The sequence below is a fragment of the Cupressus sempervirens genome, chromosome 9 (genome assembly GCF_028749045.1).
Source record: "Cupressus sempervirens isolate cs-2001-9-10 chromosome 9, ASM2874904v1, whole genome shotgun sequence".
NCBI lineage: Eukaryota > Viridiplantae > Streptophyta > Pinopsida > Cupressales > Cupressaceae > Cupressus > Cupressus sempervirens.
The window spans coordinates 100,816,630-100,838,436 of NC_143126.1; the positions used below are offsets into that span (position 1 = coordinate 100,816,630).

Sequence of the window (21,807 nt, forward strand, 5' to 3'; positions counted from 1 at the left end):
AACTCTTTGGACGGTAAAAGCCTCTTCTTTGTGACATCATCAAAAGAAGAGGATGAAACGGCCCTTCTGAAATTCTTGGAAATCTTAGAGCACGAGTTGAAGGAAAGGGGTTTGTAGCTGCTAGAATTAGAGAGAAGGTCTGTCATTTTAGCAAGGTAGTCATGCCTGCTCATAGTGAAAGTAGCATTGCCTTTGTCTGCTTTGACAAGTATAACATCATTATTTTTCAAAAAATTGTTGAAGGCCATGGATTCTCTCTTAGAGGTGTTACGCTTAGGAGGTTTAGCATGTCTAAGTGTAACTGCACAGTCCTGTCGAATTTCATCAGCAACATCATGGGGGAGCGAACGGATTGCACTCTCAATCTCCACTAAGAAATCTACACGCAAAACCTCATGGGGGGAAAGAGCAAAATTGAGACCGCGCTTGACAAAGTTAAAAGTTAGCAGATTTAATCTGAGTAAAATAAGGAGTTAACTGTTTCAATTTGAGTAGAGAAAGTAGTTAACTGATTTAAATCATTTTTGATCAACAGTGAACTGAAAATTTCCCTTTTTGAACTGAAGAGAGATTTTGTTGAGATATTTCATTTAATAAAATGAGATATGCTCTCATAATTATTATTTTTATTTAATTAAATAATCTTTAAATAATTAGAGACACTTTTCTTATTTAATTAAATAACTTCATTTAATTAATTAGGAATGGCTTCTCAATTAATTAAAAAACTTTGTTTAATTAATTAGAAGTAAGTACTCCATTTAATTAAATAATTTCATTTAATTATTTCAAAATTCTTTTCGAAACTAGTCAACTCAAGTCAACCGTGGTTAAATCTGATCAACTTTTGGACAAACTTGATCTTTGCGTATGTGAATATGAGCAAATGTGAGTATGAATTCTAGCAACAATTCGATGCAAATTCTCATTCAACCTTCCAAAATGAAGAGATGAGGGTATCTTAAATAGACTTTTCTGGAAATCATCAACAGTTGAGATCGATTTCAAACAACGGTCAGGATTAAAGGTGAAGTTAAGTCATAAAGGGAGATTTCCAAATTAAAGGGAGTTAACAGATTTAATTTGAGTAAAATAAGGAGTTAACTGATTCAATTTGAGTAGAAAAAGGAGTTAACTCATTTAACTCATTTTTTATCAATAGTGAACTGAAAATTTCCATTTTTGAACTGAAGAAAGATTTTGTTGAGATATTTAATTTAATAAAATGAGATATGCTCTCATAATTACTTTTTCTATTTAATTAAACAATCTTTAATTAATTAGACACACTTTTCTTATTTAATTAATTAACTTCATTTAATTAATCAGGAATGGCTTCTCATTTAAGTAAATAACTTTGTTTAATTAATTAGAAGTAAGTACTTCATTTAATTAAATAATTTCATTTAATTAGTTCAAAATTCTTTTCAAAACTAGTTAACTCAAGTCAACCGTGGTTAAATCTGGTCAACTTTTCATCAAACTTCATCTTTGCGTATGTGAATATAAGGAAATGTGAGTATGAATTTCAGCAACAATTCGATGCAAATTCTCATTCAAACTTTGAAAATGAAGAGATGAGGGTCTCTTAAATAGACTTTCCTGGAATTCATCAACGGTTGAGATCAATTTCAATCAACGGTCAGGATTAAAGGTGAAGTTCAGTCATAAAGGGAGATTTCCAAATTAAAAAGAGTTAACAGATTTAATTTGAGTAAAATAAGGAGTTAACTGATTCAATTTGAGTAGAAAAAGGAGTTAACTAATTTAACTCATTTTTATTCAATAGTGAACTGGAAATTTCCCCTTTTCAATTGAAGAGAGATTTTGTTGAGATATTTAATTTAATAAAATGAGATATGCTCTCATAATTACTTTTTCTATTTAATTAAATAATATTTAATTAATTAGACACACTTTTCTTATTTAATTAAATAACTTCATTTAATTAATTAGGAATGGCTTCTCATTTAATTAATAACTTTGTTTAATTAATTAGAAATAAGTACTCTATTTAATTAAATAACTCCGTTTAATTATTTCAAAATTCTTTTCGAAACTAGTCAACCGTGGTTAAATCTGGTCAACATTTGGTCAAACTTGATCTTTGCGTATGTGAATATGAGCAAATGCGAGTATGAATTCCAGCAACAATTTGATGCAAATTCTCATTCAACCTTTCAAAATGAAGAGATGAGGGTCTCTTAAATAGACGTTCCTGAAATTCATCAACGGTTGAGATCGATTTCAATCAACGGTCAGGATTAAAGGTGAAGTTCAGTCATAAAGAGAGATTTCCAAATTAAAAAGAGTTAACAGATTTAATTTCAGTAAAATAAGGAGTTAACTAATTCAATTTGAGTAGCAAAATAAGTTAATTGATTTAACTCATTTTTGATCAATAGTGAACTGGAAATTTCCATTTTTGAATTGAAGAGAGATTTTGATATGTAATTTAATAAATTGAGATATGCTCTCATAATTATTTTTATTATTTAATTAAATAATATTTAATTAATTAGAGAAACTTTTTTTATTTAATTAAATAACTTCATTTAATTAATTAGAAATGGCTTCTCATTTAATTAAATAACTTTGTTTAATTAATTAGAAGTGAGTACTCCATTTAATTAAATCATTTCATTTAATTATTTCAAAATTTTTTTTGAAACTAGTCAACCGTGGTTAAATCTGGGCAACTTTTGGTCAAACTTGATCTTTGCGTATGTGAATATGAGCAAATGTGAGTATGAATTCTAGCAACAATTTGATGCAAATTCTCATTCAACCTTTCAAAATGAAGAGATGAGCGTCTCTTAAATAAACTTTCTTGAAATTCATCAACGGTTGAGATCGATTTCAATCAAAAGTCATGATTAAAGGTGAAGTTCAGTCATAAAGGGAGATTTCCAAATTAAAGGGAGTTAATAGATTTAATTTGAGTAAAATAAGGAGTAAACTGATTCAATTTGAGTACAAAAAGGAGTTAACTAATTTAACTCATTTTTGATAAATAGTGAACTGGAAATTTCTCTTTTTAAACTGAAGAGAGATTTTGTTGAAATATTTAATTTAATAAAATAAGATACGCTCTCATAATCACTTTTTCTATTTAATTAAATAATCTTTAATTAATTAGAGACAATTTTCTTATTTAATTAAATAACTTCATTTAATTAATTAGGAATGGCTTCTCATTTAATTAAATAAATTTGTTTAATTAATTAGAAGTAACTACTCCATTTAATTTAATAATTTTGTTTAATTATTTTTAAAAAAAATTGAAACTAGTCAACTTAAGTCAACCGTCGTTAAATCTAGTCAACTTTTGGTTAAACTTGATCTTTGCGAATTGGAATATGAGCAAATGTGAGTATGAAGTCTAGCAACAATTTGATGCAAATTCTCATTCAACCTTTCAAAATGAAGAGATGAGGGTCTCTTAAATAGACTTTCCTGAAATTCATCAACGGTTGAGATCGATTTCAATCAACGGTCAGTATTAAAGGTGAAGTTGAGTCATAAAGGGAGATTTCCAAATTAAAGGTAGTTAACATATTTAATTTGAGTAAAATAAGGAGCTAACTGATTCAATTTGAGTAAAAAAAGGAGTTAACTAATTTAACTCATTTTTTATCAATAGTCAACAGAAAATTTCTCTTTTTGAACTGAAGAGAGATTTTCTTGAGATATTTAATTTAATAAAATGAGATATGCTCTCATAATTACTTTTTCTATTGAATTAAATAATCTTTAATTAATTAGTGACACTTTTCCTATTTAATTAAATAACTTCATTTAATTAATTAGGATTGGCTTCTCATTTAAGTAAATAACTTTGTTTAATTAATTAGAAGTAAGTACTCCATTTAATTAAATAATTTCATTTAATTAGTTCAAAATTCTTTTCAAAACTAGTCAACTCAAGTCAATCATGGTTAAATCTGGTCAACTTTTGGTTAAACTTGATCTTTGCGTATGTGAATATGAGCAAATGTGATTATGAATTCCAGCAACAATTCGATGCAAATTCTCATTCAATCTTTCAAAATGAAGAAATGAGGGTCTCTTAAATAGACTTTCCTGGAATTCATCAACGGTTGAGATCGATTTCAATCAACGGTCGAGATTAAAGTTGAAGTTTAGTCATTAAGGAAGATTTTCAAATTAAAGGGAGTTAACAAACTTAATTTGAGTAAAATAAGGAGTTAACTAATTCAATTTGAGTAGAAAATGAAGTTAATTGATTTAACTCATTTTTTATTAATAGTGAACTGGAAACTTTTTTTTTTGAACTGAATAGAGATTTTGTTGAAATATTTAATTTAATAAAATGAGATATGCTCTCATAATTACTTTTTCTATTTAATTAAATAATCTTTAATTAATTAGAGACACTTTTTTTATTTAATTAAATAACTTCATTTAATTAATTAGGAATGGCTTCTCATTTAATTAAATAACTTTGTTTAATTAAATAGAAGTGATTACTCCATTTAATTAAATAATTTTGTTTAATTATTTCAAATTTTTTTTCGAAACTAGTCAACTCAAGTTAATCATGATTAAATCTGGTCAACTTTTGGTCAAACTTGATCTTTACGTATGTGAATATGAGCAAATGTGAGTATGAATTCTAGCAACAATTCGATGCAAATTCTCATTTAACCTTTCAAAATGAAGAGATGAGGGTCTCTTAAATAGACTTTCCTTGAATTCATCAACGGTTGAGATCGATTTCAATCAACGGTTAGGATTAAAGGTGAAGTTCAGTCATAAAGGGAGATTTCCAAATTAAAGGAAGTTAACTGATTTAATTTGAGTAAAATAAGGAATTAACTGATTCAATTTGAGTAGAAAAAAGAATTAACTGATTTAACCGATTTTTGATTAATAATGAACTGGAAATTTCTCTTTTTTAACTAAAGAGAGATTTTGTTGGGATATTTAATTTAATAAAATGAGATATGCTCTCATAATTACTTTTTCTATTTAATTAAATAATCTTTAATTAATTAGAGACACTTTTCTTATTTAATTAAATAACTTCATTTAATTAATTAAGAATGGCTTCTCATTTAAAAAAATGACTTTGTTTAATTAATTAGAAGCAAGTACTCCATTTAATTAAATAATTTTGTTTAATTATATCAAAATTCTTTTCAAAACTAATAAACTCATGTCAACTGTGGTTAAATCTGGTCAACTTTTATTCAAACTTAATCTTCGCGTATGTGAATATGAGCAAATGTGAGTATGAATTCCAGCAACAATTCGATGCAAATTCTCATTCAACCTTTCAAAATGAAGAGATGAGGGTCTCTTAAATAGACTTTTCTGAAATTCATCAACGGTTGAGATCAATTTCAATCAACGGTCGGTATTAAAGGTGAAGTTCAGTCATAAAGGGAGATTTCCAAATTAAAAAGAGTTAACAGATTTAATTTGAGTAAAATAAGGAGTTAACGATTCAATTTGAGTAGAAAAAGGAGTTAACTGATTTAACTCATTTTTTATCAATAGTGAAATAGAAATTTCCCTTTTTGAACTGAACAAAGATTTTTTTGAGATATTTCATTTAATAAAATGACATATGCTCTCATAATTACTTTTTCTATTTAATTAAATGATATTTAATTAATTAAACATACTTTTCTTATTTAATTAAATTAATTAATTTAATTAATTAGGAATGGCTTCTCATTTAATTAAATAACTTTGTTTAATTAATTAGAAGTAAGTACTCCATTTAATTAAATAATTCTATTTAATTAGTTCAAAATTTTTTTCGAAACTAGTCAACTCAAGTCAATCGTGGTTAAATCTGGTCAACTTTTGGTCAAATTTGATCTTTGCGTATGTGAATATGAGCAAATGTGATTATGAATTCTAGCAACAATTAGATGCAAATTCTCATTCAATCTTTCAAAATGAAGAAATGAGGGTCTCTTAAATAGACTTTTCTGGAATTCATCAACGATTGAGATCGATTTCAATCAACGGTCAAGATTAAAGGTGAAGTTTAGTCATAAAGGGATATTTCCAAATGAAAAATTGTTAAAAGATTTAATTTGAGTAAAATAAGGAGTTAATTGAATCAATTTGATTAGAAAAAGGTGTTAACTGATTTAACTAATTTTTTATCAATAATGAACAGAAAATTTCTCTTTTTAAATTGAAAAGAAATTTTGTTGAAATATTTAATTTAATAAAATGAGATATGCTCTCATAATTGCTTTTTCTATTTAATTAAATCATATTTAATTAATTACAAACACTTTTCTTATTTAATTAATTAGGAATGGCTTCTCATTTAATTAAATAAATTTGTTTAATTAATTAGAAATAAGTACTCTATTTAATTAAATAATTTCATTTAATTATTTCAAAATTCTTTTTGAAACTAGTCAACCATGATTAAATCTGGTCAACTTTTGGTCAAACTTCATCTTTGCATATGTGAATATGAGCAAATGTGAGTATGAATTTCAGCAACAATTCGATGCAAATTCTCATTCAACCTTTCAAAATGAAGAGATGAGGGTCTTTTAAATAGACTTTCCTTGAATTCATGAACGGTTGAGATTGATTTCAATCAACGGTCAGGATTAAAGATGAAGTTAACTGATTCAATTTGAGTAGAAAAAGGAATTAACTGATTTAACTCACTTTTGATCAATAGTGAACTAGAAATTTCCCTTTTTGAATTCAAGAGAGATTTTGTAGAGATATTTAATTTAATAAAATGGGATATTCTCTCATAATTACTTTTTCTATTTAATTAAATAATCTTTAATTAATTAGAGACACTTTTCTTATTTAATTAAATAACTTCATTTAATTAATTAAGAATGGCTTCTCATTTAATTAAATAACTTTGTTTAATTAATTAGAAGTAAGTACTCCATTTAATTATTTTAAAATTATTTTTGAAACTAGTCAACTCAACTCAACCATGGTTAAATCTGGTCAACTTTTGGTCAAACTTCATCTTTGCATATGTGAATATGAGCAAATGTGGGTATGAATTTCAGTAATAATTCGATGCAAATTCTCATTCAGCCTTTCAAAATGAAGAAATGATGGTCTCTTAAATAGACTTTCTTGGAATTCATCAATGGTTGAGATCGATTTCAATCAAGGATCACGATTAAATGTGAAGTTCAGTCATAAAGGGAGATTTTCAAATTAAAGGGAGTTAACAGATTTAATTTGAGTAAAATAAGGAGTTAACTGATTCAATTTGAGTAGAAAATAGAGTTAACTGATTTAACTCATTTTTTAACAATAGTGAACTGAAAATTTCCCTTTTTGAACTAAAGAGAAATTTTGTTGAGATATTTAATTTTAAAAAATGAGATATGCTCTCATAATTACTTTTTTTATTTAATTAATTAGAGACACATTTCTTATTTAATTAAATAACTTCATTTAATAAGTTAGGAATGGCTTCTCATTTAATTAAATAACTTTGTTTAATTAATTAGAAGTAAGTACTCCATTTAATTAAATAATTTGGTTTAATTATTTCAAAATTCTTTTCGAAACTAGTGAACTGAAGGTTAAATCTGATCAACTTTTGGTCAAACTTGATCTTTGCGTATGTGAATATGAGCAAATGTAAGTATCAATTCTAGCAACAATTTGATGCAAATTTTCATTGAACTTTTCAAGATGAAGAGATGAGGGTCTCTTAAATAGACTTTCCTGGAATTAATCAATGGTTTAGATCGATTTCAATCAACGGTCAGGATTAAAGGTGAAGTTCAGTCATAAATGGAGATTTCCAAATTAAAGGGAGTTAACAGATTTAATTTGAGTAAAATAAGGAGTTAACTGATTCAATTTGTGTAGAAAAAGGAGTTAACTGATTTAACTCATTTTTTATCAATAGTGAACTAGAAATATCCTTTTTTGAACTGAAGAGAGATTTTGTTGAGATATTTAATTTAATAAAATGAGATATGCTCTCATAATTACTTTTTCTATTTAATTAAATAATCTCTAATTAATTAGAGACACTTTTCTTATTTAATTAAATAACTTCATTTAATTAATTAGGAATGGCTTCTCATTTAATTAAATAACTTTTTTTAATTAATTAGAAGTAACTACTCCATTTAATTAAATAATTTTATTTAATTATTTCAAAATTCTTTTCGAAACTAGTCAACTCAAGTCAACCGTGGTTAAATCAGGTCAACTTTTGGTCAAACTTGATCTTTGCGTATGTGAATATGAGCAAATGTGAGTATGAATTCCAGCAACAATTCGATGCAAATTCTCATTCAACCTTTCAAAATGAAGAGATGAGGGTCTCTTAAATAGAATTTTTTGAAATTCATCAACGGTTGAGATCGATTTCAATCAACGGTTAGGATTAAAGGTGAAGTTTACTCATTAAGGAAGATTTCCAAATTAAAGGGAGTTAACAAATTTAATTTGAGTAAAATAAGGAGTTAACTGATTCAATTTGAGTAGAAAATGAAGTTAATTGATTTAACTCATTTTTTATCAATAGTGAACTGGAAACTTTCTCTTTTGAACTGAATAGAGATTTTGTTGAAATATTTAATTTAATAAAATGAGATATGCTCTCATAATTACTTTTTCTATTTATTTAAATAATCTTTAATTAATTAGAGACACTTTTCTTATTTAATTAAATAACTTCATTTAATTAATTAGGAATGGCTTCTCATTTAATTAAATAACTTTGTTTAATTAATTATAAGTACTCCATTTAATTAAATAATTTCGTTTAATTATTTCAAAATTCTTTTCGAAGCTAGTCAACTCAAGTCGACCGTGGTTAAATATGGTCAACTTTTGGTCAAACTTGATCTTTGCGTATGTGAATATGAGCAAATGTGAGTATGAATTCTAGCAACAATTCGATGCAAATTATCATTCAACCTATCAAGATGAAGAGATGATGGTCTCTTAAATAGACACTCTTGGAATTCATCAACGGTTTAGATCGATTTAAATCAATGGTCAGGATTAAAGGAGAAGTTCAGTCATAAAGGGAGATTTCCAAATTAAAGGGAGTTAACAGATTTAATTTGAGTAAAATACGGAGTTAACTGATTCAATTTTGGTAGAAAAAGAAGTTAACTAATTTAACTCGTTTTTGATCAATAGTGAACTAGGAATTTCCTTTTTTAAACTAAAGAGATATTTTATTAAAATATTTAATTTAATAAAATGAGATATGCTCTCATAATTACCTTTTCTATTTAATTAAATAATCTTTAATTAATTAGACACACTTTTCTTATTCAATTAAATAACTTCATTTAATTAATTTGGAATGACTTCTAATTTAATTAAATAACTTTTGTTAATTAATTAGAAGTAAGTACTCCATTTAATTAAATAAATTTGTTTAATTATTTTAAAAAAAAATTGGAAACTAGTCAACTCAAGTCAACCGTGGTTAAATCTGGTCAACTTTTGGTCAAATTTGATCTTTGCATATGTGAATATGTGCAAATGGGAGTATGAATCTCAGCAACAATTCGATGCAAATTCTTATTCAACCTTTCAAAATAAAGAGATGAGGGTCTCTTAAATAGACTTTCTTGGAATTCATCAATGGTTGAGATTGATTTCAATCAACGGTTAGGATTAAAGCTGAAGTTTAGTCATAAAGGGAGATTTCTAAATCAAAGGGAGTTAACAGATTTAATTTGAGTAAAATAAGGAGTTGACTCATTCAATTGGAGTAGAAAAAGGAGTTAATTGATTTAACTCATTTTTGATCAATAGTGAAATAAAAATTTCCCTTTTTGAACTGAAGAGAGATTTTGTTGAGATATTTAATTTTATAAAATTAGATATGCTCTCATAATTACTTTTTCTATTTAATTAAGTAATCTTAAATTAATTAGAGACACTTTTCTTATTTAATTAAATAACTTCATTTGATTAATTAGGAATAGCTTCTCATTTAATTAAATTACTTTGTTTAATTAATTAGAAGTAAGTACTCTGTTTAATTAAATAATTTTATTTAATTATTTAAAAATTCTTTTCGAAACTAGCCAACTCAAGTCGACCGTGGTTAAATTTGGTCAACTTTTGGTCAAACTTGATCTTTGCGTATGTGAATATGAGCAAATGTGAGTATGAATTCCAGCAACAATTCGATGCAAATTCTCATTCAACCTTTCAATATGAAGAGTTGAGGGTCTCTTAAATAGACTTTCTTGGAATTCATCAACGGTTGAGATCGATTTCAATCAACGGTCAGGATTAAAGGTGAAGTTTAGTCATAAAAGGAGATTTCCAAATTAAAGGGAGTTAATAGATTTAATTTGAGTAAAATACGGAGTTAACGGATTCAATTTCAGTAGAAAAAAGAGTTAACTCATTTAACTCATTTTTGATCAATATTGAAATGAAAATTTTCCTTTTTGAACAGAAGAGAGATTTTGTTAAGATATTTAATTTAATAAAATCAGATATGCTCTCATAATTACTTTTTCTATTTAATTATATAATCTTTAACTAATTAGAGACAATTTTCTTATTTAATTAAATAACTTCATTTAGTTAATTAGGAATGGCTTCCCATTTAAGTAAATAACTTTGTTTAGTTAATTAGAAGTAAGTACTCTATTAAATTAAATAATTTCGTTTAATTATTTCAAAACTAGTCAACTCAAGTCAACCGTGGTTAAATCTAGTCAACTTTTGGTCAAACTTGAGCTTTGCATATGTGAATATGACCAAATGCGAGTATGAGTTCCAGCAACAATTCGATGCAAATTCTCATTGAACCTTTCAAAATGAAGAGAGAATGGTCTCTTAAATAGACTTTTTTAGAATTCATCAACGGTTGAGATCGATTTCAATCAACGGTCAGGATTAAAGGTGAAGTTTAGTCATAAAGGGAGATTTCCATCTTAAAGGGAGTTAACAGATTTAATTTGAGGAAAATAAAGAGTTAACTAATTCAATTTTAGTAGAAAAAGCAGTTAACTGATTTAACTCATTTTTGATCAATAGTGAACTGGAAATTTCAATTTTTTAAGTGGAGAGAGATTCTGTTGAGATATTTAATTTAATAAAATGAGGTATTCTCTCATAATTACTTTTTCTATTTAATTAAATAATCTTTAATTAATTAGAGACACTTTTCTTATTTATTTAAATAACTTCATTTAATTAGTTAGGAATGGCTTCTCATTTAATAAATAAATTTGTTTAATTAATTAGAAGTAAGTATTCTATTTAATTAAATAATTTTGATTAATTATTTCAAATTTTTTTTCAAAACTAGTCAACTCAAGTCAATTGTGGTTAAATTTGGTCAACTTTTGGTCAAACTTGATCTTTGCGTATGTGAATATGAGCAAATGCGAGTATGAATTCCAGCAACAATTCAATGCAAATTCTCATTCAACCTTTCAAAATGAAGAGATGAGGATCTCTTAAATAGACTTTTCTGGAATTCATCAACGATTGAGATCGATTTTAATCAACAGTCAGGATTAAAGGTGAACTTCAGTCATAAAGGGAGATTTCCAAATTAAAGGGAGTTAACAGATTTAATTTGAGTAAAATAAGCAGTTAACTAATTCAATTTGAGTAGAAAAAGGAGTTAACTAATTTAACTCATTTTTGATCAATAGTGAATTGAAAGTTTCCCTTTTTGAACTGAAGAGAGATTTTATTGAGATATTTAATTTAATAAAATGAGCTATGCTCTCATAATTACTTTTTCTATTTAATTATATAATCTTTAATTAATTAAAGACACTTTTTATATTTAATTAAATAACTTCATATAATTAATTAGGAATGGCTTCTCATTTAAGTAAATAACTTTGTACAGTTAATTAGAAGTAAGTACTCTATTTAATAAAATAATTATGTTTAATTATTTAAAAATTAGTCAACTCAAGTCAATCGTGGTTAAATCTCGTCAACATTTGGTCAAACTTGAGCTTTGCGTATGTGAATATGAGCAAATGTGAGTATGAATTCTAGCAACAATTCGATGCAAATTCTTATTCAACCTTCCAAAATAAAGAGATGAGGGTCTGTTAAATAGACTTTTCTAGAATTCATCAACGGTTGACATCGATTTCAGTCAACCGCCAGGATTAAAGGTGAAGTTCAGTCATAAAGGGAGATTTTCAAATTAAAGGGAGTTAACGGATTTAATTTGAGTAAAATAAGGAGTTAACTGATTCAATTTGAGTAGAAAAAAGAGTTAATTGATTTAACTCATTTTTTATCAATAGTTAACTGGAAATTTTCCTTTTTGAACTGAAGAGAGATTTTGTTCAGATATTTAATTTAATAAAATGAGACATGCTCTCATAATTACTTTTTCTATTTAATTAAATAATCTTTAATTAATTATAGACCTTTTTCTTATTTATTTAAATAATTTCATTTAATTAATTAGGAATGGCTTCTCATTTAATTAAATAACTTTGTTTAATTAATTAGAAGGAAGTACTCCATTAAATTAAATAATTTCGTTGAATTATTTCAAAATTCTCTTCGAAACTAGTTAACTCAAGTCAACCGTGGTTAAATCTGGTCAACTTTTGGTTAAACTTGATCTTTGCGTATGTGAATATGAGCAAATGTGAGTATGAATTTTAGCAACAATTCGATGATTATTCTCATTCAACTTCTCAAAATGAAGAGATGAGGGTCTCTTAAATAGAATTTCTTGGAATTCATCAACGGTTGAGATTGATTACAATCAGCAGTCAGGATTAAAGGTGAAGTTCATACATAAAGGTAGATTTCCAAATTAAAGGGAGTTAACAGATTTAATTTGAGTAAAATAAGGAGTTACCTGATTCAATTTGAGTAAAAAAAGGAGTTAACTGATTTAACTCATTTTTGATCAATAGTGAACCGGAAATTTCCCTTTTTGAATTGAAGAGAGATTTTGTTGAGATATTTAATTTAATAAAATGAGGTATGCTCTCATAATTACTTTTTCTATTTAATTAAATAATCTTTAATTAATTAGAGACACTTTTCTTATTTAATTAAATAACTTCATTTAATTAATTAGGAATGGCTTCTCATTTAATTAAATAACTTTGTTTAATCAATTAGAAGTACTCCATTTAATTAAATAATTTTTTAAAATTATTTCAAAATTCTTTTCGAAGCTGGTCAACTCAAGTCGACCGTGGTTAAATCTGGTCAACTTTTGGTCAAACTTGGTCTTTGCGTATGTGAATATGAGCGAATGTGAGTATAAATTCCAGCAACAATTCGATGCAAATTCTCATTCAACCTTTCAAGATGAAGAGATGAGGGTCTCTTAAATAGACTTTCCTGGAATTCATCAACGGTTGAGATCGATTTCAATCAACGGTCAGGATTCAAGGTGAAGTTCAGTCATAAATGGAGATTTCCAAATTAAAAGGAGTTAATAGATTTAATTTGAGCAAAATAAGGAGTTAACTAATTCAATTTGATTAGAAAAAGGAGTTAATTGATTTAACTCATTTTTGATCAATAGTGAACTGGAAATTTTCCTTTTTGAATTGAAGAGAGATTTTTTTGAGATATTTAACTTAATAAAATGAGACAGTCTCTCATAATTACTTTTTCTATTTTAATTAAATAATCTTTAATTAATCAGAGAGACTATTCTTATTTAATTAAATAACTTCATTTAATTAATTAGGAATGGCTTCTCATTTAATTAAATAACTTTGTTCAATTAATTAGAAGTAAGTACTCAATTTAATTAAATAATTTTATTTAATTAATTTAAAATTCTTTTCAAAACTAGTCAACTCAAGTCAACCATGGTTAAATCTTGTCAACTTTTGGTCAAACTTGATCTTTGTGTATGTGAATATGAGTAAATGTGAGTATGAATTCCAGCAACAATTCAATGCAAATTCTTATTCAACTTTTCAAAATGAAGAGATGAGGGTCTCTTAAATAGACTTTCTTGGAATTCATCAATGGTTGAGATCGATTTCAATCAACGGTCAGGATTAAAGGTGAAGTTCAGACATAAAGGAAGATTTTCAAATTAAAGGTAGTTAACAGATTTAATTTGAGTAAAATAAGAAGTTGACTGATTCAATTTGATTAGAAAAAGGACTCAACTGTTTTAACTAATTTTTTATCAATAGTGAACTAGAAATTTCTCTTTTTGAACTAAAGAGAGATTTTGTTGAGATATTTAATTTAATAAAATGAGATATGCTCTCATAATTACTTTTTCTATTTAATTAAATAATTTTTAATTAATTAGAGACACTTTTCTTATTTAATTAAATAACTTCATTTAATTAATTAGGAATGGCTTCTCATTTAATTAAATAACTTTTTTTAATTAATTAGAAGGAAGTACTCCATTTAATTAAATAATTTTGTTGAATTATTTCAAAAAAATTTGAAACTAGTCAACTCAAGTCAACCGTGGTTAAATCTGGTAAACTTTTGGTCAAACTTGATCTTTGCGTATGTGAATATAAGCAAATGTGTGTATGAATTCCAGCAACAATTCAATGCAAATTCTCATTCAGCTTTTCAAAATGAAGAGATGGGGGTCTCTTAAATAAACTTTCTTGGAATTCATCAACAGTTGAGATCGATTTCAATCAACGGTCAGGATTAAAGGTGAAGTTCAGACATAAAGGGAGATTTCCAAATTAAAGGGAGTTAACAGATTTAATTTGAGTAAAATAAGGAGTTAACTGATTTCAATTTGAGTAGAAAAAGGAGTTAACTGATTTAACTCATTTTTTATCAATAGTGAACTAGAAATTTCCCTTTTTGAACTGAAGAGAGATTTTGTTGAGATATTTAATTTAATAAAATGAGATATGCTCTGATAATTACTTTTTCTATTTAATTAAATAATCTTTAATTAATTAGAGACACTTTTCTTATTTAATTAAATAAATTCATTTAATTAATTAGGAATGGCTTCTCGTTTAATTAAATAACTTTGTTTAACTAATTAGAAGTAAGTAGTCCATTTAATTAAATAATTTCGTTTAATTATTTAAAAAAAAAATTTGAAACTAGTCAACTCAAGTCGACCATGGATTATCCCTATCTATGAATTATGAAATTTAGAAACTATTTTCTCAACATTATCTTCTTATGTAGATCTAGATTTGAATGTACATTCACAATTGGTAAACAATAGAACTAAAATGATAATAGCAATCCACTAGGATAATCCTTCCTATGAATATTATCTCTTCTATGATATCAAATTTCTTTTGCATTCCACTCAAGAGCACCAAGTAATTTGGATCTCTGATTGGTGTTACCATCCAATAAAACAACAACAAAATAATCACAATGAATTATCTTTAGTGATACCCTCATGATACACAAAAAGGTGGTGAAGTCAACATATCATATTATACATAATGGAAAATACTTTTACTACACATGAGCACTCACAACCTTTCCATTGACAATCAAACCAAGACAATAGCTTCCTCTTACAATTCATTTAGGCTCACATAACAAAATGGAGTTTTTCTCTCTATCTCATCTCAATGCAATATTGTCTTCTCCTCCTATGCACATGGAAGATAACAAGGACTCCAAGTTTCCAAGATTTTTCTCTAAGAACTTTCAAATGCATCACAACAAAACAACAAGGACCATGGGTGCTTTCCACCCAACCATAGGCCTCAAGGAGACCACCCCCGCGCTAGGGGAACAAGGCTCAAAAAAAATCCACATACACACTTGTAAGAAACATATACACCACATAACAAAACTGCAAAAAATTCCATCCCAAGGATATTTCACAAAGGCTCACCACTAGAACCTTGAACATAGGGTGAAGGTGGAAACACAAGGACGTTTACCATTTCATATCATATTTTCCATAAAACTCATGCCCTTTTGGGGCTAAATCAACAAAATACAAGGCCCTTTCGGGGCGTCATAAATATCTTCCACCACACACACTACCAACACAACGTCCTCCACCACACACAACCAATAGCTTTAGCTTCCTACAAACCCATACTTCAGTTACTTCCTTCCTCACCATTTTTTTTTTTTTTTTTTTATCCTCGCCTAAGGCAAAATATGAATATGACAATGGCATACAATGGAGCTCATACTCCAAGGTCCTCAACTATGCAATCCAACTGCTGCCCATTAACCCTGGACTTCTCTTCCCTTCCCACAAGGGTGAGTGTAAGTCGCACATCCATAAGAACACTCAAGCACAACAAGAAAACAAAACCAAGTAGCAATAAAACAACAGATTTTCAAGAGCACATCACATTATCACAACAATATCAACACCCATAATGCAACAAGGAAATAGAGGAAATCTAAACCTCATACTCACAATACTCCACACAATACAACAAGATGCACAATGTTGTCACACTAATCTACATGGAATGAACACCATTCAAACACTCACATGAATGCTACTCCACAATGCAATGCAATGCATACTCCATTGATAAACTCCACACTTGTAGATTGGCTCAACCATGCTAAAAGAAAGAAAAAGGAAAGGAAGCAAGCTTGAGATACCAACCTTGGTCCAAGCTAGGGTAAGGATAGTTGCAGTAGAGCTCCCCTCCTCTCCCTCCAAAACGTAACTGTCTCTAAAATTAGAGAGTGGCCAAGTGGTTTCTCATTTAGCCATACCTCTATATATATATCCTTCTCATTTTTGGATTCCATAAAGAATGTCATTTTCATGGGGTCTCCTAGGTCCACTAGACACCCTAGAGGTCATTAATAGCTCCCTAGCCTATAGTACTAACATGGGTGGGGTTAATTTTAATCCCAGCTTACCTTAAAGTTATTTTATGACCCTCCCAAAGCTAGGTGATTCAAATTTCAAATTCTCCAAGGTGATGACCTTGTCCTTTTACTGACTAAGGCAATAATCAAATTCCTCAATTGAGGCATTTATCACGGAATAAGGTGGCCACATGATCCATTGATGAATAACATGTCATATCACATAACAAGCACAAGTGTCGCGTGACACACACAAAATATCACATTATATTAAAAAAAATGACTTGTTTTACAATAATACATGAACTAGGCTACTATGCACACATACAATTCACATATACGAAATAAAACACATTACAATTAGGTTTGAATCTTTTCCATTGATTCAACCTTGGTTATGTCATGTTTGTAGTAGTTTGAGCCTTAATTCCCCTTTAACCCATGGTCAAATTCCTGCACACTAAACTCGAGCGTCAGTAGTCCAAGAAAATCATATAAGCATATGTAAAATAAATCATTATCTCATTCAACATTAGACTTGCATATATTTCATCATCTCAAATTAACTTTCCCTTTCTTAATCTTTTCAAATATAACATTCAAAATATTAAAATATCAAAACTTACATATCACATTCGACATTTGAGTTCCATACTTCATTCCTTATAATTACATTACTTCTTCTAACAATTTCCATGTAAAATGTTCAAAATACAATAAAACTAAACTTTACTTATCAACATAACATGGTTAATTTAATATTCTGAATAACTTCATATTCTACGACAAGATGTTGAATCCATAACTATTGAATCCCTAGGTATGCGGGTTAGGTCTCAATGCATAACAAAATTTAACATTTAACTCTAATTTCCACTTCAACATTACCTTCTTATATTACAAGCATTTCTACCATTCAATTTCTATTAAAGCAATGTCAATAGCTTACAACATGAAATAGAATCATTAAATGCATCAATTAGGTCATAATATGCAGAGGTAATTGCGGATCATCAAAATGCATATATTAAAATGACATAACCCTACAGTCTTAAAAGTGTATCAAACATAGGATTAAAATCACCGTAATGCAATTATCTCATTGGTACTACCACGAATTGGGTGAGGCCTCACAAATTAAATAACTTCATTTAATTAATTAGGAATGGCTTCTCATTTAATTAAATAACTTTGTTTAATTAATTAGAAGTAAGTACTCCATTTAATTAAATAATTTCATTTAATTATTTCAAAATTCTTTTCGAAACTAGTCAACTCAAGTCAACCGTGGTTAAATCTGGTCAACTTTTGGTCAAACTTGATCTTTGCGTATTTGAATATGAGAAAATGTGAGTATGAATTCCAGCAACAATTCGATGCAAATTCTCATTCGACCTTTCAAAATGAAGAGATGAGGGTCTATTAAATAGACTTTCCTAGAATTCATCAACAGTTGAGATCGATTTCAATCAACAGTCAGGATTAAAGGTGAAGTTCAGTCATAAAGGGAGATTTCCAAATTAAAGGGAGTTAACAGATTTAATTTGAGTAAAATAAGGAGCTAACTGATTCAATTTGAGTAGAAAAAAGGAGTTAACTGATTTAACTCATTTTTGATCAATAGTGAACTGAAAATTTCCCTTTTTGAACTGAAGAGAGATTTTGTTGAGATATTTAATTTAATAAAATGAGATATGCTCTCATAATTGATTTTTCTATTTAATTAAGTAATCTTTAATTAATTAGAGACACTTTTCCTATTTAATTAAATAACTTCATTTAATTAATTAGGAATGGCTTCTCATTTAATTAAATAACTTTGTTAAATTAAGTCAAAATAAGTACTGCATCTAATTAAATAATTTTGATTAATTATTTTAAAAAAAAATTCGAAACTAGTCAACTCAAATCAACCGTGGTTAAATCTGGTCAACTTTTGGTCAAATTTGATCTTTGCGTATGTGAATATGAACAAATGTGAGTATGAATTCCAGCAACAATTCAATGCAAATTCTCATTCAACCTTTCAAAATGAAGAGATGAGGGTCTCTTAAATACACTTTTCTGGAATTCATCAATTGTTGAGATCGATTTCAATCAACGGTCATGATTAAAGGTGAAGTTTAGTCAAAAAGGGAGATTTCCAAATTAAAAGGAGTTAACAGATTTAATTTGAGTAAAATAAGGAGTCAACTGATTAAATTTGAGTAGAAAAAGGAGTCAACTGATTTAACTCATTTTTGATCAATAGTGAATTGGAGATTTCCCTTTTTGAACTCAAGAGAGATTTTGTTGAGATATTTAATTTAATAAAATAAGATATGCTCTCATAATTACTTTTTCTATTTAATTAAATAAACTTTAATTAATTAGAGACACTTTTCTTATTTAATTAAATAGCTTCATTTAATTAATTAGGAATGTGTAACGCCCCGCTCGGGAACCCAAGAGAAATAAACCTAACATGTTACAATGTTTACTGAACTATTTTTTTTTTTTTTTTTTCAAATTTTAAACAACATCAAGATAACATTAATGCGGAAGCAATAAGAACATACATATGAAATACACATTTGCAAATATAGATACAGTTTCAATTCCTCAAAGGTTCCTTTACGTTGAGTCACACTTAATAATTTTAAATTAATTAGTTTAAGTTTCCAAATACAATGTCTCAAGATCATAAAGGAATAACAGATACATAGTCACATAAGCAAATGCATAAGTATAAACAATACAATGAAAGTACATCCAATCAATAAATTCCATTGCACATGTCGCAGGGTATGTGAAAATAGATATTGTACAACAAAATACATGATAACATATATACTTCATCTGAAAAGAAGTCTTTGAGATAAGAAATAAGAATGATAAAGGTACATCTTCTACAATGATCATCCAACAGCTAGCAATGTGAAGGGGAAATCAAATGGTAAGAAGGCACTACCTCCCGACCGCGTGGTTACCTAGTCAGGCTTCCACTCCCACCGTGCAGGGAAGATAATGAACGATCCACATACGACTATCAAACATAAAACATTCCTAGGAAAGCTACCCCTAATAGCCAAAACTACCTCAAAGGTAACACATGCTACTCAAGAAGATAAAATAGTCCAAAAGTAAGAACACTCACTCCAATACTGACACCACATAATCAAACATCATACTTGAACCAAGTATAAACCAAATATCAAGGTCATAAGATAAAGTCAACAAAAGATAATCACCTCAAGTCAAAAGCCACACGTCAAAAGTATAATATAATGAAACACCAATCATCATCAATGAAAGTAAGTAACCACAATAAACACACCAAACAATAGATACACCACTAGAGGTACACAAATATATAGAGATACAAAAAATCTACAGAGGAGACTCAGGCTACATACTAGGGAGTGTCATCACATGGCTGCTTGAGTTACCCTGGACTGATCTCTTAATAGACCCCAGACCCTCAAGCATTGAGTTACCCTGAACTGGTTACTCTGAACCCCGGGCCCTCAACATCACACATATGGATACTAGAGAGCCCTCTCAAGAAGATGAGGCACTCATCTCAATTCCATCCTTAGTCTATAAAAGCACTCAAGGCATGGGTAGATCAAAATTATCTAACTTATCTTTTTAGTGCGTTTCCCCCCATAAATTTTAATTACTAGATTATCACTTATTACATAACTTGCATTAGGTTACCCTGGTACTGACCACTTTGGGTTTCGAACCCCTATGCAAGCCACTCCCAAGTCATGTACCTAGACAACCTCTCCTAAACACATAAATCCATAGTTGTGTCCCATACCACAACACCCATAAAGATCAAACTTGGTTCCTTAACAGGCAACCTGATAACAAGATGGATCAAACTAAATCCAAATACACATAAATGCTCACAAAACAAATCTCATAAGTATAAACTCCAATTTGAATCACAAGAATCATCATAACATCTAGCCACATAATAGTATCCAAAACATCTCACAAAACCTCTGGTGTACATTCTAGACTGGTCGACATCTAATCAACACCAAAATCCAAAAGCATAGACCATACAAGCAAAACAATATAGTTTTATAGTTGGGTTTGATTTTAAAGGACATAATAGAGTCAAAAATAACGTTTTCAATTTGCATTTCAATGAACATTTAAGTGTATAAGATTCTCAGTTTACTCCACAAGTCAACTCTATAAAATTACACCATTTATTTATTTAACTTAAATATGTAAAATTACCTTCATAATAATAGTCATTCTCCCAAAAGCATTATCTGAAGATAATCGATTATTTATTTAAGTTATAAAAATAACAATTGCTAAATTTAATAAAATCATTACATTCTTATTAAATTTACACATTTAATAAGATTATACATTGTTATATAATTTTCGTATTAATCATTCCTAATTAAAACAAATTTAATTAAGTTAATTAATAACTTTGTTTATCTATATCTCAATTATTCATAATTTATTTAGTTATTAATAAAATTAAGAATAATATAATTTTAAAATTTAATAATTAAAATTATATATAATTTAAATTTAATAACTTAAAAAAAAACATTTAACACAATTTAAATTTAATTATAATTAAATTACAATTTTTAAAGAAACACATATATTAAAAAAAATGTGTTTTAAAGCCCGCCGACTTTCTAAATGCTGGTAGCAGCCATAAAGCCTGCGGCAACCCTGCCGCAGCAGCAGTCTCTACTGCGACAGTGGCCTGACCGCTCAGATATGAAGGACACGGGGGTAGGGGATGGGTAAAACCCGCCCCTCCCCATAATAATTTTATTATATTTTTTTTATAATTAAATCGCCCACACATAAATATGTATATATATATTTTTTATAATTTTTTTATTATTAATTTTAACAAAAGACATTTTTTTCCAATAATATTATTTTAATAAAATTTATATACAAACTTCCTTTAAAATATATATATATTTATTATTTATATTTATATTTATATTTATTTTTTTAAATTATTTTCAATGTTAATCTGATAGAGAAAATTTGAGCAACTAATTGAATTTTCTTTTATTTTTAAATATCATC

General features: G+C 27.8%; 1 protein-coding gene across 1 annotated transcript in view; it reads right to left on the bottom strand.

The window, feature by feature from the left end:
• Positions 1-20,994, bottom strand: part of LOC149537782 (uncharacterized) — a 22,402-nt gene extending 1,408 nt beyond the window's left edge. The window contains exons 1-2 of the mRNA XM_089802380.1: positions 20,977-20,994; positions 1-425 (exon numbers count right to left, since the gene is read on the bottom strand). The exon at positions 1-425 is cut by the window's left edge and continues 1,408 nt beyond it. Coding sequence (XP_089658506.1) covers positions 1-425; positions 20,977-20,994 — 443 coding nt within the window. The remainder of the gene's footprint in view (positions 426-20,976) is intronic.
• Between the last annotated feature and the right edge of the window lie 813 nt (positions 20,995-21,807).